We start from the raw sequence: 27898 nt of genomic DNA, 5'->3' as shown, positions 1-27898 counted from the left end.
ACCCTGCGGATCAGCGGCGGACGGACCTGCTGTCCGCCGCTGATCCCACCGCCATCATGATCTAGCGGGGGCTGTTTTCAGGGTCCGCGGCGGTGAATCTGCATCCTCCGGGCTGGCGGTGGCTTCCACCGGCCCGGAGGATGCGGATTCACCACAATCATAATCGACCCCTTAATGTTAAATGTTTGGTAAATTAGAGTTGGCAATCTCAAATCAGTATACATTTCAAGATGTGATCTACCACTAGAGCGACTCAAGTCAGGGTGTGTGGTATAAACAGTGGCGCAGGGTTTTGTGTTGCCACAGTGCCTATAACCCTCATGAGTGCTCAGGCTCAGTTCACCCAGATTTTTGTAGCCTATTAACGATTTAAATACACATTCTTTTAAATAGTGCTTAAATAATTGACAATGCATATGTAGCAGTAAGAGGTCATTTCAGTGAAAATGTGTAGCACTTATGAAAATGTAACTCACTGTGGTGGGATTCAGAGTTTGGCTTATTTTGCCTGTTATTCTGTCAACCCCTTCTAGACATACGGATACCAGCGACATAGGTAATTTGGTAGAGGGGGAATATTCCCAATTTTATGATTTTGGGCAATAACATGCAGAAATCAATGTTTCAACACCTATTTCCACATTTTTGCCTGATATGGTTATAGTATGGAAAATCGAGTAGGGAATAACTTGACACATTTATATTGGGGCCAAAATGTGAAGGACAAAAATATCAAAGGGTAAGTGCATATAGGGAAGTATAGATTTACTATTAAATCTACATCCATCTACCTTGACAAAATGTATATCTTCTAGGTACATAGATATGAAGTTAGTATAGGAAATCTATACATACTTACCTTTCGATATTTGTATCCTTCATAATTTAGCTACAGTATTAAGGTACTACAATATTTCCTACTTTTAATTCTGGAACCTCACTGTCTGGCTTTTCATCCAGAGATTGGCGCTGCTTTCAGAACATCTCTTAATCTAGGAGTGTGATACTCATGTCATATAAGAAATGTGTACTGGCTGCTAAAATCTGACTGTTGGTATTCAGAGCCAATGGTATGCACAGCAATGAAACAACACATTCCATGAAGGACAATCCATGAAGGTGGATCGATGGAAGTCCATGGGGTCAAGAAATGTGATTATGTCTGCTAAGTCTTTGATTGGTTGCTCCTGTACACTAGGCACAAAACGAATGCCTTTGGGTTTGTAGATGATTCAAATACTAATTAGCTCGAGAGTAAGAGTCAATTAAAGAATGACCGTTACATAAGTTTTAGTCCCAAGTTCACGAAAGCTGCATTTCAAACACAAATTGTCCTTCTATTCTGCAGCTCAGTAGAAAATAGATCAACCAACCACACTGTAACCAGATGCCTTTTTATAAAGCATCATTGCTGAATTAAGACAAAAGGTGCAAGAAGTGATATGCAAATTTTCATTGAGGAATGCAAATTTAAGGCATACTTTTGGATGAGCTCCCCTAAAGAAGCGTTTTGCCAGACATTTGGTGTGCTTGTCTTTCACAGAACTATTTTTTTTCATTTTTTTGTACCCACCAAAACATGCAAATGGTTTTGGACTGTGCTAAATTGAAGTGCAGAACCTACATGTGTCATAATGGGCTGGTCCTCTTGATTAGGTCAAATATTTTCAATGCAATGTTCTAAATAAATATACGTATGTCAAAAATAAGAATTTTATTAAATGAATTCTGGTTTTCTTTTAACATCTTGATGTGTTATTGTTCTGCTCTTTTAGTCTTCTTTAACCAGTGGATTGTTTTAATTCAGGATATGGATGAAGAAATTGAGGCCGAGTACAACATTTTACATTCGCTCCCCAATCATCCGAATGTTGTTAAGTTTTATGGAATGTTTTACAAAGCAGATCAATTTGCGGGAGGACAGCTTTGGCTCGTTCTAGAGGTAAGATTTTCCTGTAGTAATAGAATGAGTGAGCTACCAGTGTAACTACTAAAATCTGTATTTCCTTCTCCAGGGCAGAACCATAGGGCCGGTGATAAAAATGCATGTGGGCCAAATAAAAATAAACATTTTCATCAACGGTCCCTTGAATGCATTTTTAGCTTGACATTACACCGAAGAGACACGATAATTTCACAACAGAGGGTCTCATTATGATGCCGGTCAGATGAGCCTCCGACCCCCAATGTGTCGGAAACGGGAGCGCCCGACAAGGAGTCACCTGTCCTGCATCCCAAAGTACAAAGCGACAGCCTTCACAGCGCTCGGATAGTGTATTTTTCCAATTGCTGCTTGTGCTGTTTGCTACAGCACAAGCCGCAATAGGAAAAATACACTTTTTAAACATCCATGCACCATGTGGCAAGCACCATGCAGTGCCTGCCACACTATGCATGAATGTTTAAGTGGACACCACAGGCGACCCCAGGGCCCATAGCTGAGGGCCATGGGGAAAAAACCTTTTCCGCCAGCCTTTTCAAGGCATAAGAGCTGACATGAATAGGCTATTGAAAACATGAATCATAATCCCCACGGTGGTGCCTGAGGAGGCACCGCCTCCATTATGGGGATTAGGATCCACCCTCTGCCCCTGCAGCCTCCTTGAAGTTCTCCCTGCCCATGCTCCCAAGGATCCCAGGACCTTTTCGTTGTGCATTGCCCCCTCCCCAAATAAAAACAAATCAGTGAATGTGAAATGAGTGGAGTATTATTTCTCATTCAGTGCTCCAGTGGGGAGTGCCCCATTAGGGCCTGCAAGGGATTTAAAAAAAATATTTTGTGATGCTGGTGGTGCCCTGCCACTGAGAATTCTTTTAATGTTATAGGGTCCTGAAGGGGGCACTGCTTCCCCCCAGAAACATTTAAAACCCATTATATTATTTTTAAAGCACTCCGAGATGCAGCTAGAGTGCCAGGACACCTTGGGCATCATTAGGATGGCGGGCGGGATCCTCACGGCAAAAGGGACTGCCCGCCATATGTGTGGTGGTCCCGTGAGTGAAGGATGCGCCTGCCACACTGGCAGGCGCATCCTGCATTTTTAACATTGCGGCAGGCGGTGCTTTTAGCACCGCCCGCCGCAATGCCAAAAATGCATGTTGTGCATGTACATGCACAACGTGGCAGGCACCGCACGGTGCCTACCATGTTGTGCATGCACATGAAGGGGGGTACCATAGGTACCCTCCATGTGCCCCCCACAACGCCCCAACATCCTGGGGGCCCGCAACAGGCCCCCAAACTAAAAAAACGCATGCATTTCCGCCACGGAAAGGCTCCCTCCTGCCTGCATCCTGATATGGATGGCGGTGTCTAGCAGACACCGCCACCATATGAAACCCTTTTCCGCCCGATCGACTTGTCGACCGGGCGGAAAAGCAGCGGACGGTTTTCCCGGCCGCCGCGGTCCCCCCCTACTACATTAATATGGCGGGGGGAAATGGGTGGCAGGAGGGCTCGGATGTAGGGCGGATCACCACCGCCAAGCGGGCAGTGGCGATCCGCCCTACATCCTAATGTACCCCCTTGTGTTTGTATTTATGGCTGCATTTTGTGGCCTGAAAAAGACATGTTAATGTTTATTTAACCACTTGGGAGCTAGTAAACAAACCTCCCCAGTGCTGCGCTGTCCATTATCCGGTGCTGAACTGGACGTCCAGCGGTCGCACGCAGCACTGGGGAGGTAGTGCCCGTGACGACCGTTGGCCGACGGCAGCACTTAAGGGGTTAAACTAATTTGTTTAGAAAATATTTTGTAATAATCACTATTATTAAACTTTGCAATGTGTGAATTTTTAAAATATACATTTGATTTTAGTCATTGGTGACCTTCTGACAAAAGCAATAGGCCTCATTTATGTATGCTGCTGCGCTGACCCCTTGATAAAGCCATATTTTGGTGTTCTAACCCTTTGACAAAGTCAGTAGGTCTCCCTTACTTAAAATCACACTGTTTATATTGTTAAATGACATAGTCAACCGGAGTGGGTGCCCGCAGGGTGTTGGGCTTAGGCCATGGGCACAAGCCAGGCCCTGCGCCCAACACAACACTGCACACGGCCTGGGTGGTGGGGGGTTGGGAACCTGTGGGGGGTTGCATGCAGGCTTTAGGCTCAGGCCAGGCTCTGTGCCCAACCCCACGCCATGCATGATGATGGACATCTTACTTTACAATATTACAATATTAAAACCATTAAAACCAGGGAAATTCACTGAAAAAAACAAAGGTTAAAGTGACAATATAGTTAGGAGTTGTAATACTATCTTACTTTACATTTAAAAAAACTTAGAAATTCACTGTGAAAGGTGTGTGTATATATATATATATATATATTTATATATATATTTATACATATATATATCTATATATATAAATAAAGATATGTATATATATATATATATATATATTCACTGAAAAAACACTTACACATTGAGTAACTCACTCATATAACCATTCAGACATCCACTCACTCACCCAAACAGCCACTGACACACCCACTCACTCACCAATACAGCTACACAGACAGCATCTCACTCAACCATATAGCTACTCGCACACTCACTTATACACCCATACAGCCACTTACACAACCATATACACAAGTATACAATCACACAGCCACTCAAATAAAATATGTTAGAAGTAGTATCACTGAGTAGCAGTGCACCTACTATACTAATTTAACTTTTGTAGTAGGTTAGTATATATGTTTGACACTCATAAACACTTAAAACACTTACACTCACTTGATGATGTCACCAGTGATGGCATTTGCCATGTCATCAGTGATGTCACTGACCATGTCATGAGTGATGTAATATGTGAGGTCATAAGCAGTGCATTACGGGGGTGTAAGATATGGTTAGCTCGGATAACTATAACTGCTGAATTTCACTGGTTTGTATGAGTGAAATCTGAGCCTAACTATAATGTCCCTGTAACCTTTGTTTTTTTCAGTGAATTTCTAAGGTTTTTTAAATTCTATATCCCAACTATAACGTCCCTGTAACCCTTGGTTTTTTCAAGTGAATTTCTAAGGTTTTTCAAATTCTACTTCCTAACTATGATGTCCCTGTAAACATTGTCTTTTTAAGTGAATTTCAATGTTTATTTTTAACTAGTAGTCATGTTTGCAGAGTGGTGGAGAAACGGGCATGGCCTATGAACACCTCTCAACAATCGCGCTCTGGGGAACTTACTGGAGGTAACAGGAGGGCTTCTGGGCCCCCAAGAACCCTCAGCAGCTAAAAGGACTTCATCCCCAAGCAGCAGTACGCCAGGAGGCACTTTTGCAAAGTGGTGGCGTGGCCTCCGAAGTCCTCTCAGCAATCGCACTCCGTGAGACTTACTAGAGATAACAGAAGGGCTTGTTGGCCACGAGGACTCTATGGAGCCAAGGGGACTTCATCCCCTAACCAGCAATGTGCCAGGAGGCGCACTTGCAGATTGGTGAAGGGGATGGGCATCTTCTTTTCATTCATTCAAGGAGAGGGGTCCAATTTTAGCCCAGGGGTGCCCATCCCCCGGGGTCAGGCCTACTTTGAAAAGAGTAGGGGAGCCATGGGGCAGCTCTCCCCAGGCCGAATTTTGCCCCGGTGACACCATCCACTGTGGCCTGGCATTTTTTCCTTTTATAAACAAAAGAGAGGGGGGCTGAGTACCTCCCTTCACGGGCTGATTTCAGCCGCGGGTACCCCATCCAGAGTGCCCGGCCTAATTTTCATATTAAACAAATAATAATAATGGGAAGCAGGATGCGTAGTCCCCCTCCTGGGCCGATTTTGGCAACAGGGACCCCATGCCCTGAGGCCCAGCCTCTATGTGGGTGCCCTGGTCCCACCCAGGGCACCCACTTGTCACTAATGGGGATGACAGGGTGAGCCTCATGGCCCCGCGGTCCCTGCCTGCTCCCCGCATCCTGCAGGAGCTGGCATAGGCTTTGGACAGAAGGAGCTGCTGAACATGCAGCTCCTTCTGTCCAAAAGCAATTCTGCTCTGCTTTCAGCAAGTAAGAGCATTTTTAATGTTCTTGCTTGCTGAAAGTGGTGCAGCATTTGCTAAGGCTTGGCGGAAGTTTTAATGCTCCTGCCAAGCCATAGAAAACTGCAGTGTCCCAGGGGTGAGACCCCCAGGACATTGCAGGAGCCGGCCCTTGGGGTGGCTGTCCCCAGGACCATGTATGGCTCCAGGAGGAGGGCCGTTTAGCCCCCTTCCTTTGTTTTGTTTGGGCCTGTCCCAAGGAGGTAGTGGGGCAGAGAATTGCACCGAAGAGGGGCTGCATGGCCCCCCTCCCATTATTAAAAATCAGGATGACCCAGTGGGAGGTGGTGGTCCAGGGGCCTGGGGGGGTCTCTGAGCTCCATCTAACATATATTCATTTTGGCCCCAGGGAGGTGGTAGTCCCCAGATGGGGTGAAAGAGGCCCCCAATTTATATTTTGCATATGGTCCCCGGAGGTTGTGGTCCACGGGCATGGGGGTCCGCGAGACCCCCCACATTAAAATGAGTGAGCCCCGGGTAGTAGGGGTGCTCCCCAGGGCTTAAAAATCCCCAGCAAGGGGACCCCTGCACTCCCTCTCCTTTATTTGGGACATGTCCCTGTGACCTGGCCAACCAGGGGGCCTATAATTAATGAAGCACAGGAGATGGTGCTTTGTTTTTATTTTAATTTGCAGAGGGATTTGCAGATCCAGCCGACTCCTGCTGAATTTTTTACTAAATATTTTTGGGGCCCTTTAAGGTCCCCATGGGATGCCCCCAAGAGGCCTGGGGGTCAAAGTGTTTATACCCTGCCCCCTTTTCTTTTTGTAATGTTTTTTCCTGTGACTCTGCTCAACTAAGTCACAAGATGTCTGCCAACACTTCCTGTTTGAAGTGCTGGCAGCCAATCTGATCTCAGCATGAGATTTCAGGTGGGGTCGCTGATCCTCCGCGTCCCCAGTTGTATATCTGAAAAAAGTTTTAAATAACTCTGCAACTACTAAACAGATTTACACAATTTAACAAAAAGGTAGTTTTCTGGACCAACAGCTACCTTTCTACCAAATTTGGTGTACTTCCGTTTAGGATTTTGGGCTGCAGCCTTATCTAAAGTTCCTATGGAAATGAACATGGGGAAAACGTGTTTTTGGACCGTACTTTTTTTTGGCCCCCGAATCATCCTGAAATTTTCAAGACAGCAGCTGAAGTGAGCTTTGAACTAATTTTGACAGGGATTCGTCAAACAATGCCAAAGTTATTGGCAAACGCTCTTCCTATGGAAACTACATCCTAACTATAACTACCTACTCGTGACTGCCAGTAGGTAATGTACATATATAAAAATAGAATTGTTTGCCATAATTTCCCATGAGTACGGGCTTGGAAAACCTGAAACGTGTCAGGAGAATGAGAAAAGAATCAACAGATTTGTGTCAGCATTAATTAATAAAAGCAACTGACCGAAAGTGTATCTTCTGTTTCTGGACACATCTGTGCACATCTTGCAAAAAGTAATACGCCGATCCTGCAGTGGAAACACCACCACCACTGAGAATGTTAGCAGGTCCGACTTGTCCTGGAGCTGAACTTGGCTAGACAGTCTGAACGCTCAGGTTTTGGCAAAATGACACAACCCAAATCTGGCCATGGCTCCTTAAACCCACTAGAGGGTAAGAAATTGCCTGTGTGCAAGGGCTTTGGAAGCCCAAAATGTGTCAGGAGAAGATGAGAATCACTGAAACTGTGTCAGAATGAAATAATAAAAATAACTGAACAAGAGTGCTTCTTCTGTTTTTGGACATTATATATATAAAAGTAATTCAACCAGTACCAATACAGTCATGTTGGCTAAGAAATCTAAAGGATTAACAAATTTCAAACCGAAATCTACTTTTTCACCTATATCAGTACATGACTCAATTGATACGTTTCACGAGATCATTACTACCAAAATCAAAAAGCTAAATAAACAAATCAATATGACAAAAAACATGCGAGTGTACAGGACATGAAATACCAACAACTAATGACTATTATTATTATTATTATTAGATCGGTTTTGTACAGCGCACGGTTACCCTGGAGCATCCCAGCGCTATGCCAGAAGGGCAAACGTATTATTCTTGACTAAACTCAAGAATAATACACAAGTGGTCATAGGTAACAGTGATAAGGGAGGCAATATAGTTTTGTGGTCACAAAAAGAATATCGAGCTGAAGCTCTGGGTCAGCTTAACAACAGAGAATGTTATGAGCGAACCAACATAACTACACTAAAAGCAATGTACCAAACGTACTATAGTAAATTGCAACAATGGTGGAACAAGGAACTTATCAGTGAAGATGAGTACAAGTTTCTACGTAAAGAAAATCCTACTATTCCGACCATTTACTTCATTCCTAAAATTCACAAAAATGCCAAACATCCGCCAGGCCGACCCATTATCACGGCCAGAGACAGTCTGTTGGAGAATACCTCCATATATGTTGATTTTTTTCTTCAGGGATTTGTAAAGGCACTTCCTTCCTATGTTCGGGATACCACAGACTTTATAAACAAAATCAAAGACATTGTGTGGGGTGAAAACCAGTTACTCATAGCACTTGATGTGACATCGTTGTACACTAGTATACTACACAAGGATGGTATCAACGTCATACAATTTTACCTGACAGAAAGACCAGTTGCACACTCTGAGCACAGTACCATGTTGATAAAAATGATCGAGTTTTGTCTATGTAACAATGTATTTATGTTCGACAATCTCCTATATCAGCAGATCCAGGGGGTGGCTATGGGGGCCAGCTTCTCCCCCAGCTATGCGTGCTTGCACCTTGGCTGGTGGGAGGAGCTGGTCCTCAGAACCCACTATGCAGAGACTATGAAGAATAATGTCATGGTCTGGCTGAGATTTATAAATGATCTGTTTATAGTGTGGCGCGGTACCAGAGAACAGGCAGAGGAGTTCATTAGTAACATCAACATCAATTTACTCAACTTAAACTTCACAGCAACCATTAGCGACACGACTGTGAACTTCTTCGATACTCAGGTATTTGTACATAATCGCAAACTGGAAACCCGCAAGGAACCGGCAGGAAATTCCACCCGGCATGCCACCAGTGTGCACCCGCGCCATTTAATCCGGAGCATCCCCTATGGGGAGATGCTCAGATTGAAACGCATATGCAGCACTGAGCATGACTTAAAGTTAGCACAGGAACAGAGCATGCAGCGCTTCCTAGAGAGAGGCTATACATCTACAATTTTGAAGCAAGCAATTAATAAAACCAATTTGCTTGATAGAAACCTCCTCCTAGTAGACAAAATCACTAGTGAGAGAGGTGAGGGGGTTGTTTCGGATTTAACAGTATCAACGATACCTGAATTTAGATTAATCATGAACTACAACAACCAACACAAAGAAATCAACAGGATAATTCATTCGTGTTGGCCGTTGGTTCTCAATGATCCTGTAATAGGACCGCTGCTCCCGCAGAGGGTGTCCATTACTTTTAGTTGTGCACCGTCTATGCGAGACAATCTGGTAGCCACTAACCCAGAAATCATTGAGAAAACCGCATAGTTGAAAACTCACAAAGGATTCATACGTTGCAAAACATGCAAAGCATGTACACATGGAGTGAATACCACCACGTATTTAACCCCCTTTAGTGATTGTTTACATAAGTTGACTAAGCTCCTTACCTGTAAGACAGAATACTGTATATACGTGCTATCCTGCCCTTGTGGCTTGCGCTACATAGGTAGGACGAAATTACAGGCACACAAGAGAATCCTCCAACACCTCCGGGCCATAACAAACGCTGACAACACCTATCCAGTAGCAAGGCACTTTAAAGATTTCCATAAATCAAACAATAAGGGCCTTAGCTACTTTTTGATTGATGCAATACCAGCTAGCAGAAGAGGAGGTGACCGTGAAAGCAAACTTAGGAGGTTGGAAACAAGGTACATTTTACAACTTGATACTAAACAACCCAACGGTCTTAACATTACTGAGGACCTCTACACATGCTTGTAAAGTTAGTCCATTACAGTATTCATTGAATCCACTGTCCAACTTATTTTAGAATTTCCATACTGTATCTCTTTCCTCGTTTGCCGCTCATTTGTATATATTCCTGTACGGGGCAATCTTAGCAACTGCCGATCTGTATGTAGGATAATCTGGCATAGTTCCAAGTTGTATAGACGTTTTAACCCCCCACGTCCGGATAACTTAGGTCTTCTATCCGTAGGTTATATCTGGTGGAAGTGAGGGTATCAACATCTTGTAATTTTATTCTCTGATTAGGTAGGATCATTTCTACGTTCAATAGAGCTAGTGCAATCGTAATTTGTATATATATTAACTCATATATAAATGGATTCTGACAGAGTATTTATGTATATATATATATTTTTTAATGCAGATTCATATGGATTTTAGGATATATGTCTTTATATTTGAACTTTCTATTACATATATGTATTCATTTATTTATTGATTCACTGACTCTTGCATATGAAATGTTATAAATCCTGCCTTGAACCTGAATATTAATTTACGTATTTATTGGAGCTTAGCGGATTATCATGTATTTTACGGTTAGTTATTGAGCAGCTCTAAATACACCGATGATAAATTGGGAATCAACAGTACGGTTATTTACTTATGCCTTGTTTTCCACTAAATTTTATTTCTTGCCGGGTTTGGTACTATTTCCAGTATTATCAGAATGATTTATTGTATTTTAACACAGATTTTTGCAGATAGCTCTTTATGGGTTTAGCATAAATTGGAGTAAGTTGGTTTTGTTTTCCACGTGAGAAAAGCATTTGAAACAACTGAATAAAAAAAGTACATACCGAGTAAGGACACATACATTTTAACATCAATTCCTTTGTCAAGTACCCAGTTCAATACATTTATGTAGTGGACTTATTATACAGAATCTCTTATTTATATTTGTCCAATGTAATAAGTGAGTACAAATCAAGACTGGGTATTCAAGCAAATGTATTCACTACATGTATTTTACATTTATTGTTTATTCTGGTGCTATCACTTCGGTAGTATTTCTTCCAGTTTTATTGTATCGAGATGTCACGTTTTATCATTCACCAATGTGTTTGTCCCTTTAAATTTGATTCAAGGTTCTGTGCAAATTGTCGAGTGAACAAGCGGCTGAGACTGCGAAACGCGTCTTGACTTTGCCAGTTAAATAAAATACCTTTGAGCACTGAAACTGGGTCCGTGTCCAACTCTGCGGCAGGTGGCGCTGGGAGAAGAGCGAGTGCTTGCTGCATTTGGCAACCTTTCATATATATATATATATATATGCGACTGCGGTCACCAGTAGGTAGTTATAGTTAGGGTGTAGTTTGAATAGGAAGATCGTTTTTTCACTTGCCCCCCCTAAAAAATATATATTTGTATATATTCAATATCAAACAGCCCACAAGGAGAGCGCGCTTTCACAGCGGGTGCCGGTACACGGGATGGGCTTGTCCCCCTCGATATAGCCACATCAAAGGTTCCTAGTTCAAGAAAGTACCGCACTCCAACAAAGTTTTCGTTTTTAGCAATTTATTGCGTGCAGGTTACACCATCGACCACCACCAACACGTTTCAACTGACTCGCAGTCTTGCTCCAACTATCATGTTGAAAGTGAATAAAAATACAGCGGCCATCTTGTGACATTGTTGAACGCTCCCAATTCAATAAAGGGTTTAGTGAGAACCGCCGCGTATTTGCAATAAATATGTACAATCTAAACAATTTATAAATGTACAATACTTAATAAGCGGTGCCCATAGACAAATCCATAAGATAATGCTGAGGAATTTTACGTCGCATTAATAAACAATGCCTAAGTGCCTAATCTACTATTCTGCAGTTTGCATGCTAGAATTCATTGAAATAATGCTTATGAATTCAGAGTCCCATATTTCGCAATGAGCGTGTAAGGCAAAATGCGAAAGGCCCTAAAGGCAGCCATTTTGGAACATTGCTCCACACACCCAATTAAATGAATAGATGCTAAACGACGCTACATATTAACAGCGGTAATGCATTATATTCAACATTTATGCATACTTAAATCAATCCATATGATCATAATGCATGTATAATACAAATAATTGACATACTCATGTATTTTGGTTGGCAGCTATTTTGGGTCCACTCCGGCTGCTGAAAGGCTCACTACAGTCCAATAAAGATCAAGTGGGCGCAAGGTTGTCCCAAGCATCAAATCTAGCCCAAGTGGGCTTAAATCAGTTGGGTCTCTCAAAATGAAAATTAATGCAACAGTACTCACTAACCAACACAAGGTGTACCCCTGCACCTGTAAGAATAAAAATGATTAAAATAATTATATACAATTTACATGGTGATGTTCAGCGCAAAGAAACTATTTACAAGTCACAAATCATGTATGCAGATGAATGTCCAATTCCTCACTGGAATTGAGGCCAAGTGGCACAAGGGTTTCAAAGTCAATTATATATCTTGATTCGAGTTTCCTCAATGCCAATTCACGATTACCTCCCCTGACATTCGTCAGGGGGATAGCACTGTGCTAATCCTTTGCTTAAAGACTTAGATAGAAAAGCAGACATTTGAGGTGAGCAGATCTAGAGTGTCGCTGGGGTTGAGAGTGCTCTATACAGGAGCTGCTTTCCACCTAAACTTGAGAACTACCCAGAGTTCTCTGCTTCTTTTTTGCATAATTTATTCGTCACTCTATGCCTGAAAGGGGATTTTTTTTACTTATACTGGGTGCTCCCTTGTGTCTGGACAAAGCTATACCTCTCTGAAGAGCTCTAATTAGAGCGAAACACTGTGTCAGAGGTTGCTTTTATTCATTTCAGGTTGGCTTGGTTGGTATTTTACTAAATCAAAGCTGTAATACTGTGCCTGGAGTGATAAATGGCTTTTGTCAATTTACAGCTCAGCAAGGACAGCACTGTGCTAGCCCTATGCTTAAAAACTTTGCTGCAGAAATGGCAAAAGACTTTGTCCATTTCTATCTCTGTGTGGATAGCACTGTGCTAATCCTATGCTTAAAGACTTTGATAGAAAAACAGACATTTGAGGTGAGCAGATCTAGAGTGTCGCTGGGGTTGAGAATGCTCTATACAGGAGCTGCTTTCCACCTAAACTTGAGAACTGCCCAGAGTTCTCTGCTTCTTTTTTGCATATATATACACACACATACATATATATATATATATATATGTGTGTATTGTATTGTATTGTAATTGCATTTATATAGCGCTTACTACCCCTGACGAGGCATCAAAGCGCTTTTTCGGCGGGTAGCACGCTACTCCGGGACCCATAGAGGATTAGTGTTGAATTAGTATAGTGAAACATGCAAGTACATTTTAAGTGGTGGATAGGTTAGTCAGTTATTTGGATTTGGAATGATAGCAGAAGGATAGAGGAGGACAAAGGTTTATATTTATTTATCGCTTGTTGACGCACGTTATTCAGGAAGCCTATAAAGGATTAGTGGTGAATTAATATGGTGAAATATGAGGTAATTTTAGTGGTGGATATTAGTCTGTTACTTGGATTGAGAAGGATAGCGAAGGGATAGAAGGGGAAGAAAGATTTGCATTCATATAGCACTTGTTACCCCTGATGGGTGTTGAAGCGCTTTTCTGGTGAGTAGCAGGCGACTCTGGAACCCCTAAAGGATTAGTATAGTATAAATATGAAGTAATTTGAGTAGTAGATATGTTATTCAGTGATTTGGGCAGTATATTAGTGTAGTTGAATATGGAATTTGAGAAGTGAACATGTTAGTCTGTTAATTTTGATTGGAAAGGATAGTGGAGGGGTAAAATAGTGAAGGATTTTTTTTTAGGTCTTAGCAGTAGGAAGAGGCTTTTGGATGAGTAAAAAGAAGTTTTGGAGTGGAGGAGTCAGAGGGGAGAGTTTAGAAAGGTTTGTTTTAGGGGATCGGTGTAGTAAAAAGAGGTGTCAGATGATGTAAGGAGGGGTAGAACAGGAGAGAGTCTAGAAAGGGTTATTTTGGCGATCATAGTAGTGGTATGGGGTTTGAGATAAATGAGAGAATGGATGCAGAGGATATATTGATAGATGTATAGGATGAGAGATAGGGTAGTGAATTGTAAGGAGTAGTAGAAAGAAGTTTGAGATGAGTCAGTAGGTTGGGCTAGAAGATATATTGAGCGAAGTATAGGCTGAGAAATAGGATAGTGCTTTGGAAATGCTAAATTAGAAGAAAGTGATAAATATATAGATCCATAAGTACATTGAAAGTATATAGATACATAAAGGAAGTAAGTATATTTAGATTAAATATATTGATAGAGGCACAGGATGAGAAATAGGGTAGTAAATTGGATATGCTTTTTCAGGAGAAAAGTAACAGACACACAGTTCCAAGTACATGGAAGGACATAGATGCACAATGCTCTGTTTGTGGATGCGGATGGTGTGGGCTGGGTATTGCTAAATGAGAAAAAGGGCAGCATTTCTGGCCCTGCTCCTGGTCAGTCTCGAACAGGCTCAAACAGGCAACTACGCTTGTCCTCTCCGCCCTTAGCCTCGACGCCCGGGCTGAGACTCCCTATGCCTGCCCTTTTATAGCCCTAGTAATCAGGTGACCCTTTCAGCCAATGGGAACCCTAGCCCTAACACTATCCAATCACAACACCAGCCCTAAAATCTAAAACCAATAGGACCTTACAACCAATCTTAGCCCTAGTCCAAGCACCCAATCAGTTCAAAAACCTGATCTCTACATCCAATAAAGGCCTTAGCCCTACCAGGTGCCACAATGAGGAAAACCAAATCAGGGTCCCCAGCTGATCCAGCATCTGCCCAGATCCTGACCAAAATAGCCCCGGCCATGATCACTGAGTTAACAGCAACGCTGAATCTCTCACTAGCCCAATCCACTTTCCCCTCGATATGGAAAGAGGCTATAATCAGACCGATTTTAAAAAAGAACAATGCCGACCCAAAACAACCCTCAAATTACCGCCCTATTTCCCTCCTTCCCCTCTTTGGGAAAATTAAGGAGTCGCTAATAAACAAACAATTAATCAAACATCTGGAAGACAATAAGCTGCTGGACACATCCCAGTCTGGCTTCAGAGCTTTCCATAGTACCGAGACTGCCCTACTCGAGATAGTAGACAACATCCGTTTGTCCATGGACGCAAAACAATCAGCCATCCTGATCCTACTCGATCTGTCGGCAGCCTTCAACACCATCTCACATAGTATTCTTTTAGAGCGCCGAGCTGAGATTGGTGTCGAGGGCTCTGCCCTACTTTGGATCCAGAGCTATCTAACCGGTAGGCTATCAAGGGTTAAAATTGGACCTTTCTCCTCAGCTAGTGTAGAAAATGATAAAGGTGTCCCTCAGGGATCAATACTGAGTCCCACCCTTTTTAATATCTATCTATCTCCACTAGCTAAGATAATCAGAGCCTATGGCTTTGATACTGTGTCTTATGCCGATGACACTCAGATCTTAATCACCTTAGGTCCCAACCCCTCGAACACGAAACTCAGATTCCAACAGTGCATGATTTCTATAAAAGAGTGGATAACTAACAACTACCTGATGCTAAATGCCGGGAAAACCAAAATTATGCTATTTGGAAATGCGCATAAATACTGGACAAACGAATGGTGGCCACCTGCACTTGGTCTCTGTCCTGCCCCTAAAAACTCAATCAGGAATTTGGGAGTTACCATCGATGACAAACTATCCATGTCCTCCCATGTAAACAAAGTAGTGCATGCTAGCGTAGGACTAATGCGCAGCCTCAGAAAGATCTTTAAGTGGATACCGCTATCATCCCGTAAACCCCTAGTGCAGGGTCTAATTATAAGCCGTCTGGACTACGGAAATGCACTACTAGCGGATGTTAATGAAAGCTCCTTAACCAAACTTCAAACCCTCAAAAATACAGCAGCCAGACTGGTCCTGGACCTTCCACCCCGTACTTCTTCGGCCCCATGTCTGAAGAAACTGTACTGGTTCCCCGTAAGACAACAAATTAAATTCAAAATCTGCTGTCTGGTCCATAAATCTATAAACGGCCAGGGACCATAGTACCTGGAAAGAAAACTCCAGGGGTACCGCCCAGTTAGAACCCTCCGATCCTCAGACAAACACCTTCTAATAGTCCCAAAAGTACGCACGGCTAGAAATGGGGACAGAAGCTTTTCCAAAATAGGACCCACTATCTGGAACACCATACCATTATCAATCAGAAATGATCCAAACCACAAAACATTCCGCAAAAATCTGAAAACATGGCTCTTTTAGATCTTGTGCTACCTTTTCACCCTATTTCTTCCTGATTCTCTGCAAGCGCTATGAGACCTATCGGTGATTTATGCGCTATACAAATTCAAATACAAATACAGTAGTCCCAACCGAAGTCCAAAGAGCCAATGGTACAGGTAGCCCTAGTCCCTACTTCTAATAGAAAGCCTAACCCTACTCTTAGTCCCACAACTAGTTCAACAACCAATCACACCAGAAGCCCTAAATAGCTACTTCCAATTAAAGGTCTAACCCTAGCCCTAGTCCCACCCTACTCCCAACAACCAATAACATAGGAAGCCCTAGTCCCTACTTTCAATAGAAATCCTAACCCTAGCCCTAGTCCCAACCCTACAATGATTGAATCACAGACCCAGAAACCAATAAGAACCCTCAAATACCCAACCAATGAGGACATTAACCCTAACCCAATAGAAACACCAGATACAACCACCAATCAGTGTACACATGTGCCAACCACTAGCAGACCATATAAGGTCCCAGCGACCTCAGACAAAGTTGGCTGGCCAGGGAGTTGGAATCTGCTTCTCCTGTTCAGAATCTCCTAGGAGACAGACAGGCTCAATCCACACTTTGGACTTCTGCAGGTAAAGGCTTCACTAACTGGAAATCTAACCATACTGTTTGAATAGAACTTTACTCCCCATCCTGGCCAAGAAACGAAGTGCACAGGCCCTAGTAAATACAGTTTAAACAGCTCACAGAAGCACCATCTGATGTAGAATATCCCTGTTGCTGGGGGGTTGGGGGAGGCAGGGGGGCTGGCCTCACTGGCTATTGAACACAAAATGGTGGCTGAGGGTGCACTGTTTTCACAAACAGGTCTTAGCACAGAGCAAAGGAGAAATTTGGAGGGAAAACAGATTTGTCAGCAAGGAATGAGAGGGACAAACTACAGAGGTTGGACTGCAAATCCCACAATTCAACACGTTAAATGCAAGCAATCATGGGCAGGGAAAAAACACAAGTTTAAAACACAAAACAGGTGATAAAATATGCAATCACAGGCAGGTCAAAACTGCAATTTTAAACTGTAACAACCACATGCAAAGACAGTAATCACAAAATATATTCCTTGCAATCCCTTGCAATCCTGGTTGCTTCCACCAGACAGGATCGGTGCGAGGAGCTGGATGCAAGTCCCCCATTTAAATTCAAAATGCTGTGTGTCTGCATGGTCGGGACACAGAAAACTTGTAATCCAGGAGTAGGTTTCCAAAAACAAAGGACATTTATTAAATGGCTACACGTTTCAACCTTGAGGTCTTCCTCACGCCTTAATCAAATATGTGTGTCATCACCCCTAAAGAAAGTTTGGGAAATTTTCAACAGACATAGAGGTTGTAAAACATGGCATACGCTTCAAATAAAACAGCGAAACAAGTGTATATATAGTAATATATGCAGTGTAACAATTAATTTCTATAGATAATTAATCGTAATATATTTCAATGTTATCATTGATTAAACCCCTTAAGCCATGTTGTGTGTGTATACGGCAATAAATACTAAGGGGGTCCACCCTCCATCCTATCGGGAAATGGGACCGCCCGCCATAGGGGCGGGGGCCCCTTGGGGGACATTAGGACGCGCCCGCCACAGCGACGGGCGCATCCTGCATTCCCCGCCACAATGCCAGGAAGACATGTTGTGCACTTCCATGCACAACATGGCAGGCACTGCATGGTGCCTGCCACGTTGTGCATGGAACTGCTGGGGGGTACCATAGGTACCCCCCTGGTGACCCACTATGGGTCCCCAATGTCAAGAACCACCTGCTTTTCCATGGCGGCAAAGGCATGTCCCCGCCTGTATACAAATATGGATGGCGGTGTCTACCAGACACCGCCACCATATAGACTGCTTTTCCTCCTGGTAGGCAATCGGACGGATTGCCTGCCGGCGGAAAACCGGCGAACGATCTTCCCGTCCGCCGGGGTCCCGTCCACCATGGGAATGTGGTGGGGGAAAATAGAAGCGGGCGGAGGATTTTGGCGGGCGGATCGCCACCGCCATATGGGCGGTGACGATCTGACCGTCATCCTAATGAGCCCCTGGGTCTCCCTAAACATATACTGGATTCTGGCCCTTACCTTAAGTACAATATCTAGAAAACAATATCTTAAAAACTCGGTGCAGAGACGGAATAATGAGTACACAATATCGAGTTGAACAAATATCGAGTCATTAATATTGTGGGTCAGGAATATCGACAGCAAGAATATCGTGGTCAAGAATATAGACTTAAGATAAGAAATATCGTTTAAAAAAAATATCGAAGTGTTTAACATCGTTTGCGAAAACATAGTGTTTACTAACTATTTTCTATGTATGTGATGTATGCTTTTTGTATAAGATTTGTTCGTATTTTTAATATATGTGTTACTTTTTTAGTAGTTATTAAAAAAAAATTGAATTTTGCGCTTTTAGTCCCGTAGCGGGTTTTGGGTTTTTTGAGGAATAGGGTGGGAAGTCGTTTAATCATATTAAATGTATTCTTTTTTTTAAAAGATTTTGCGTTTTTAGTTCTGTAGCGGGTTGTAGGTTTATAGGGGAATAGGGTGGGGAGTAATTTAATTATATATATATATATATTTATTTTTTTTAAAGATTTTATTTTTGTATTTTTAATTCCATAGTGGGTTGTGGGTTTATAGGGGAATCAGGTGGGAACTGATCTAATTATATTGAATATTTTGCTTACTTTTTATTTATTTATATTTGTTTAATTGAAATGTTATTGTGTTAAATGTGTAAATTATTTTATTATTAAGTAATTTATAATTGGATGTTGGTAATTCATTATGGTAATTGTGTAATTAATTTTAGGTGTGTGTTGTGGTGTTTATAGGTGTAAATGGTGGGAAGAAATGTATTTTAAATATATCAATTAATAATTGGTTGTTTATTCATTTTAATGATTTAATTTGTAATTAAAGTTGGTAATTGTGTTATTAATTATATTTGTATGTGATTGTTTTTATAGGTTTAAAGGGTGGGAAGTCAATTATTTTTAATTGATGAATTAATAATTAGTTGTTAAATAATTGTAGTTAATTAATTGATAATTAATTATGGTAATTGTGTTATTAATTCTATGTGTGTTGTGGTGTTTATAGGAGTAAAGGGTGGGATGTAATTTGTGTTTAATTAATTAATATATAGTTATTAATGTTAATTATTTGATATTTATTTTGGGTAAATTTTAATTTTTTGTGTTTTGTTTTTACTTTTAAAGGAGTAAAGGGTGGTATTAAATAAAATGTTATTTAATCATTAGTTGTTAATAGTAATAGTTTTTCTTAAACAAATAATCTATAGGTGTGTTTTATTATTTTATAGTTTAAATTTAGGTGTGTGTTGTAAAGCTTGTGTACTCAATTGATGTTTATTTTTTATTTTTTTATTAATCAGATTTTTTTATGTATTATTAATTATGTAAATTATGGAAATAAATGTAATTAAAAATGTTGAAGTGTTTTGTTATTGGTGTGGTGTTATAGGGTATGAAATAAAATAAATACATTTATGTTTTAAATACCTTTTGGGGGTTAATATTTGCTACTTTTAAATAATTATTGTTTATAAATGTATTTATTAATTTATTATACATATTTGTAGAATTTTGTCATATGTAATTAATATTATAATATGTGTTCTTGCTATATGTTTAATATATTTAATTGTATTTTTTTTAATGTTTTAATGATTTTTTAAATGTAATATTTTTTGTGTTTTTTTCAACTGTTTAAGTGTTATTAATAATGTTTATTTCTCTGCTATCCAACACTTTCCCTAATGTTGCACTTACTGGAGTAGAAATAGTACTTTTTCCCCCCTGCTATCCAGCACTTTCCCTGATATTGCACTTACTGGAGTGGCAATAGTAATGTTTACCCCTCCGCTATCTAACACTTTCCGTACTGTTGCACTCACTGGAGTGGGAATACATTTGTTCCCCTTCCGATATCCAACACTTATTCTACTGTTATATTTAGTGGAGTGGGAATAGTAATTTTTATCCCTCCGCTATCTAACACTTTCTCTACTGTTACATTCTTTGGAGTGGGAATAATAATTTTTACCACTCTGCTATCCAATACGTTCCCTACTATTGCACTCACTGGAGTGGGAATAGTAATTTCTGCCCCTCCGCTATCCAAAACTTTCCCTACTGTTGCACTCTTTGGAGTAGGAATGGTAATATTTACCCCTTTGCTATCCAATATTTCCCCTACTGCTGCACTCACTGGAGTCAGAATAGTAAATGTAATCCATCCGCTATCCAACATTTGCACTCACTGGAGTGGGAAGAGTAATTTCTATCCCTCCGCTATCCAACACTTTCCCTACTGTTGCACTCTTTGCATTGGGAATAGTAATGTCTGCCCCTCCACTATCCAACACTTTCCCTACTGTTGCACTTACTGGAGTGGGAATAGTAATTTTTACCCCTCCGCTATCCAACATTTTCCCTACCGTTGCCCTCACTGGAGTTGGCATAGTAAATTTAATTCCTCCACTATCCAACACTTTCCCTACTTTTGCACTCACTGGAGTGGGTATTGTTATTTTTATCCCTCCACTATCCAACACTTTCCCTACTGTTGCACTCTTTGGAGTGGGAATATTAATTTATTCCCCTCCGCTATCCAACACTTTCCCTACTGTTGATATCACTGAAGTGGGAATAGTAATTTTTACCCCTCCACTATCCAACACTTCCCCTACTGTTGCACTCACTGGAGTTGGAATCGTAAATTTAATTATTCCTCTATCCAATACTTTTCCTACTGTTGCACTTATTGTATTGGGAAATTTTAGCTTAATGTTTTTGTAAATAGTTTAATGGTTTAATTTATTATAGATTTTTTTCATTTTAAATTATTGATATATATGTATTTTATTTTGATATCATTTTAAAGTTTAAAAAATAAATAAAGATAATAGTTAATAAATTATTCTTAAGTAAATATATGTATACATATACATTGTTTTTGTGTTTATATTTTTTAAATTAATTTTATGTGTTACATTTATTTAAAATATATATTGAATGTAATTTATTTTGTTACAAATAATATTATTTAATATATTTAATATACATTATTTTATATATATATTTTTACATCGCTATTTTTTACACATATATTTTTTACCTCAATATTTTTGAGTCAATATTTTTGTAGTTACCTGTTAAGGTATGGGAGTTGATATTTTTGCAGTCAATATTTTTTACTCGTAATTTAGAACATCGATCATTGTGACATCGATATTTTATCAGTGAACCTAAAATCTGACTACATAGAATAGTTGGCACTTATGCACATAGTAAACTAACTATAATGATTTCTTAAACTCAACTAAGAATCCTCTATAATTAAATTTTAAAAAACTAACCTTATTTCTAACCCTCTCCTTAATTACGACCATTCCGTAATAGAATAAAAGAAATAGTCCTACCTGAAATGCAGAGCACCATCCCAAAACCAATATCCATGCCGACTGCAGCTGCATACTGAAAATAAAAAAAAGGCTGCAAAATACAGTTAGCTGCAACAAAAAAAAGGTGATGAATTCAAGTGTAGAAAACATTACATCTACATTGACCCGAATGTAAAACATTACTAGCAATTATTTATTAAAATAAACTTGTTTTATAATGTTGTTTATAAAATGGATAACAAGTAAAAAAAATGTAATACATTAATATGTGATTATATTAACAAATATAGCTTAATAAATAATTAAATAATTCTTTTTTTTGTAATAATAATCTCAAAACCATTATGCTTTACTTTGCAAGTTAATTTTAACATTAATTGCTTAAAAAACATAAGAAAACTGCTTTTAATATGCATATATTATGCAAAACATACTAACGGTCTGATTACGAGTTTGGCAGGCTTAGAACTGTCATGGCATTGGCGTTGGATTGACCGCTGCACTGTTGGCGGTCCTACAACAAGTTTGATTACATAGGCAAAGATCGCCATGGTCCCATTGCCAGGAAACACAATGTGGATATCAAGGGCCCCCTGCTTTTAGAATAGATAGTTCTTAGGGCAAGGACATAAACTGTGTGTAGATCGCAACCCAAAATAAACAACTATAGTTCAAAGGGAAAAGTACATTCAAAAGGAAAACAACACATTCTTTGAAGAAATCTGATTCATTTAATAAAAAATCGTATTAAAAAGCAGCCAAAACATGTCCTGCTAACATATACATAAAAATAATAATTAATGAAAAAGACAGATTAGACAATTTCAATATACTCCATACATATAAATTGACAAGAAGTAAAAAGTGAGTGGCAACGATTATAGTTCGACGCGCGTTTCGGCGTTACAAAAAACGCCTTCTTCAGGAGCCACAATTTCCATCAGATAGATATTTGTAGGTTGCTTATGTCAGCGTTACCGTATTTCAATGGCCAGGATACAACCACCCTTTGCAGTTAATTTTTCGCAGACAGATTCTGATTCAAAAATAAATAGTACTGCGTCTGTGTTCAGATAAGGGATGCACAAGAAAGCGGCTTACGTCTTGCAGTCATTTAAGTTGGTGCCGCCTACTCTTGATGCGAGCTTGTTTGTATACGCGGGGCCAAAGCACTACCCGTTTTGATCGTTAAGCTTGTCTGCTATGGTAGTTTAGCGGTGCACTGACCGATTGCCATGTTCCCTTTCGTGATGAAAAAGGAAACGAAGAAGCCGCTTCAGTCGGAGTCGTTTAAAAAGTCGGATAATGCGGAAATGTTCGTCCGGGTGCTGCAAAAGATGGCTGCTCGCAACCCGCCGACGGTTGAACTGTTATCTTTTTAAACGACTCCGACTGAAGCGGCTTCTTCGTTTCCTTTTTCATCACGAAAGGGAACATGGCAATCGGTCAGTGCACCGCTAAACTACCATAGCAGACAAGCTTAACGATCAAAACGGGTAGTGCTTTGGCCCCGCGTATACAAACAAGCTTGCATCAAGAGTAGGCGGCACCAACTTAAATGACTGCAAGACGTAAGCCGCTTTCTTGTGCATCCCTTATCTGAACACAGACGCAGTACTATTTATTTTCGAATCAGAATCTGTCTGCGAAAAATTAACTGCAAAGGGTGGTTGTATCCTGGCCATTGAAATACGGTAACGCTGACATAAGCAACCTACAAATATCTATCTGACGGAAATTGTGGCTCCTGAAGAAGGCGTTTTTTGTAACGCCGAAACGCGCGTCGAACTATAATCGTTGCCACTCACTTTTTACTTCTTGTCAATTTATATGTATGGAGTATATTGAAACTGTCTAATCTGTCTTTTTCATTAATTATTATTTTTATGTATATGTTAGCAGGACATGTTTTGGCTGCTTTTTAATACGATTTTTTATTAAATGAATCAGATTTCTTCAAAGAATGTGTTGTTTTCCTTTTGAATGTACTTTTCCCTTTGAACTATAGTTGTTTATTTTGGGTTGCGATCTACACACAACCCATTGCCAGGAAATCCTGACTGTGGTGGTGGTGTCGGAAATGACCAATTAGTCTGTCTCTGCCAGTGTTTCCGCTGGCCCAATTACGTGGTGCCTTACAGTCAACATGAAAGTAGCGGTCCAACCTCCACATCTGAGCTGACGGAATGGGAGGGATATATAGCCAAAACTCACCTGTACTCACAACTACACGTCCTGTGCCTCCATGGAGTTGATTGTACACGTCCTGCCGCCGCTGTACCTGCTTGATCATGCCCAAAACTGACACAGTCACGGACGCAACTGACAGTAAGTTATACTCCTACCTGTTTCCATTAACTCCCCAGCAAATCAATGCCCCGCCATGAACCTGGCAAGGGGGTTAGAGATCCTTTGGTAAAATATATTTTGTAGGACCCTGTTTGGGATTGTTTTAAATGTATAGCTCAAATGCATCTGTATGATGCCCTCCTTGGCCAAGTTACTGACACTGCACAGGCACACTGTACACAGATAGACATGTCTACATCAATTCATCAGTGATAGTGATGTGCGCATTAAATTGTGTCACACAACATCACCTCCTCATCCATATTAATCTCTGTGACACCCTCACATTGCACACATCCTAGGTCCTGTTGTGATATCAAATATACATCTGTATGGATGTGTCATTAAACTGAAACACACATTCTCTGCTACAACTCTGTATTGGGCTCTCACCCATCACCCACATGAAAAGGTAATGTCAGTAAATGGGATTACAAATATTCAGGGTAAGAAGCATTCAAATGGCACAATGTAACCACACTCCACAGAATAGGTATGCCTCTAATAGGGTAACCCCTGAAACACTGGGGCCAAGTCAATTTGGCACTTGCTTGAAAACCGCAATTTCAACAGGACCCTTGGGGTTGAAGTGTATCAGGGATAACCAATAGCATAACCAAGTGCCATGCATGTGTAGGCATTGTGTAAGTGTAAGTCATAAAAGCAAACACAGCACTAACACCATTTGTCACACATGTAGATTAAGTAGGTGTAAGACACACAGGAAAATGGACACTATCCTTACAAATGTTCACAAAGGTATGACAATTTAACACCGTCGATGTATGGATAAACACATATGTAACTTGAACACATCAAGCACATATCCAAACTACATCATAGAAAGAAGTGCAACATAAATGATGTTCACAGTGGCCAGGCCAAGCTGAAATACTTAAAAATCACACAGAAGCGGGCCCCTGAACAGGTACGTCTAGATCTCCAGGAGTGTTGTCATCACTCAGGGCTTGATCCTGGGGTGGAGTGGGAGTCTGTTCAGTGGGAAAGCTCTGCCCAGGTGCTCTGCCATATCGACCTGTTGAGAAATAGAGAATATTGTTATTGGTGGAAGTGTGGTATTTACATACACATCATTTGTGTCACAGTAAGTAGAGACCTAGGATGACACAAAATAGATAGAGATTACTATTGTGATCTATTTGCGTGGTATTGAAGTTGGTTACAAGACATTTGGAGACATATAATACATGTAGTAGAATTGAGCTGCTCATTGGATGTGCTGATGTGTTGCATTTTTCAATTTAGGGATACATATGACATCTGTAAAACAGTTAAGCCAACACAGTGTAGAAGTAACATGTGTATTTGACCATTCCAAGGCCTAGTTGTGTAGAATACAGGCGAACACACAACTTGGTTGTATATTTTTTGCATTATTCCTCATGTGAGCAGTGCAGTGTCAATGGGTCAATGGCTTACATATCTTTGAGGTACACACTTGGTATGCTGTCACTCATGCCATCAATAGTTTCAGTTGAGGAGACCAGGACACCATCATTCAAAGTTGTCAGACATGTCTCTGAATAGAGAATTGTATGTACATTGCACAGTCCATAATAAGTTACCATCAATTGTGTCATGGCAGACAAGTGAGCAGGGGCAAAAGGACTATTGCATCTTGGTTAGATCTACAGTCACAGGGCCTCATGGTAGTTGTATCAATTTCTATGTTGACTTCCCAACACTTGACAAAGGGCTAGTGTACAATACCTGTAACAAGAATTTGGGATGGACCATACCTTTACATTTTTACACGTATTATGGGTCTTGGGAGGATATCTTTCTAATTATACACTTACAGACAGCATTCCAACATGTGGTATATAATGGAGGTTGATACATGTGATCTTATATGCAACATTACACATTCACACTGACAAACCCACATCTCTTATAATTTGAGGGCTGCATGTTAGGAAAGTAGATAGACAACTCAATAGTAAAAGCAGAGTTGAGAGCCAACAGGACATTGAGGTGTTGTGTCAGTTAGTGCAGTATAACTTACCAGACTCCACTCCCCCAACTATTCCTGTCATGCAGTATGCTGTCCTCAGTATGCAGGATTGCCAAGACCTTCTCCTCCCAGGGAAAGAGTTGTAATTGGCCGCTGGGAGGGCCACCACCAGTCATCTGGGCCTCAAGGTGGTGCTTGTAGGCCAGGGTACGCACCTTCAACCACAGGTCGTGCCACCTCTTCCTAATTCCACCTTTGTGCACTGAGTGGTACCAACAGCACTCACTCTGTCGACTATCCTTTTCCACAATTCCATTTTACTATTAAAAGGAGTATGTTGGACTTGGGCTCCAAAAATGTGTGACTCTACCATGGCTGACAACTCAGCCTCTGTGAAACGTGGAATTTTGGGGTGATTCATGGCTATAAAATAAAGTGAGTGACAACTGAACAAAAACACCCAAGGGATATTAGTGAATGGGCTAAAATATTGTGGAGAGTGCTAAATGGGAAGATGATAAAAGGGCCTCCCTTGGGTTAAAATGCCCAAAACAGTGGTGCCTGTCTTGTGGGCGCCAGTTGAGAAACATAGGATCAGGGATGGAGTGTGTTTTATAGTGTGATTTGCAGGCATGTCCACTTGGCCAAAGGACATCATCTGTATAGTTTTTGAATCCATCCAATGGCACTGTTGTGGTGCTTTGCTGCAAGCGAACTGCGGCGGTCTGCCGCAGTTGGGGAACCACCGCTAGGGGACCTCCAGTACAATTATTGTAATCTGGTCAGTGGGAAGCCACAGCCCTGATGGAGTGGGAGTACGAATCGCCAACGTTGCAGACTGCCCCGTACGAGGCGGGAATCACACCATCAATGTGGTCAGCATTTCAGACTGCAAGACTTGTAATACAGCAGGTGGGAAACCATTGGCGCAGTGCTCTTTAAGGGACTGCGGCGGTGGGGTGGTTGGACCGCCAAACTTATTATCAGGCCCTTAATATTATAAATATAATCAAAATCAAAGAACAATAATGATATCTACTAACATTAAACAGAGGGAAACCCACACCCAGTAGATATACATTCTTATTTATAACTCATCAGGGAAAGGGTTTGATTTTTGGGAGTTCAGGTTTACAATTCTATCTCAAACCCAGATACCATTGGGTAAAGGTTTAATTTTGTGGAGTTCAGATTTACTATTTCCACTACAAACCAGCTACCATTCAGGAATGTGTCCCACTAACTCAGGTACCATTGGAAAATGTGTAGAATTTTAAAAGTTTAAATTCACTACTTAAAACCAAAATCCACACCTATTGTGAAAGTACTTTTACTTGTAAAAAAGATATTTTAGAATTCCTTTAAGTATCAAATGTTAATAATTGTATTATTAATGTATTAAAATATTTGTTTTACATAAGAAATAATTAAATAAAATAACTATTTAACATGTATTATATATTTGACTGACAGTATTAACACCAAATTTTTAAACTTACAACATTCATAAAAATAAATATTTAAAATAATGATAATTAAATATTAAACAGTTAAAGTAACATTTTAAATAAATGAGTACACACATAATATGATGTATTTAATAACCAATCGCTTCAGTAAATAAAAAAAGAATGACTATCTGAAATGTATATATGCATATATAGTATAATGTTGTAATTACATTTCTATAGCGCTTACTACCCCTGTCGAGGCGTCGAAGCACTTTGTTGTCGAGTAGCATTCTACTCTGGAACCTATAAAGGATTAGTGGTGAATTAGTATAGTGAATTATGAAAGTAA

General features: G+C 40.5%; 1 protein-coding gene across 1 annotated transcript in view; it reads left to right on the top strand.

Moving 5' to 3' along the window:
- Positions 1-27898, top strand: part of MYO3B (myosin IIIB) — a 2563893-nt gene that overhangs the window by 158143 nt on the left and 2377852 nt on the right. Inside the window, exon 3 of the mRNA XM_078681588.1 lies at positions 1808-1942. Coding sequence (XP_078537714.1) covers positions 1808-1942 — 135 coding nt within the window. The remainder of the gene's footprint in view (positions 1-1807; positions 1943-27898) is intronic.

Source organism: Lissotriton helveticus, chromosome 3_1 (genome assembly GCF_964261635.1).
Source record: "Lissotriton helveticus chromosome 3_1, aLisHel1.1, whole genome shotgun sequence".
In the NCBI taxonomy this organism is placed as follows: Eukaryota; Metazoa; Chordata; class Amphibia; order Caudata; family Salamandridae; genus Lissotriton; species Lissotriton helveticus.
This window is presented reverse-complemented; position numbering and strand designations above follow the sequence as displayed.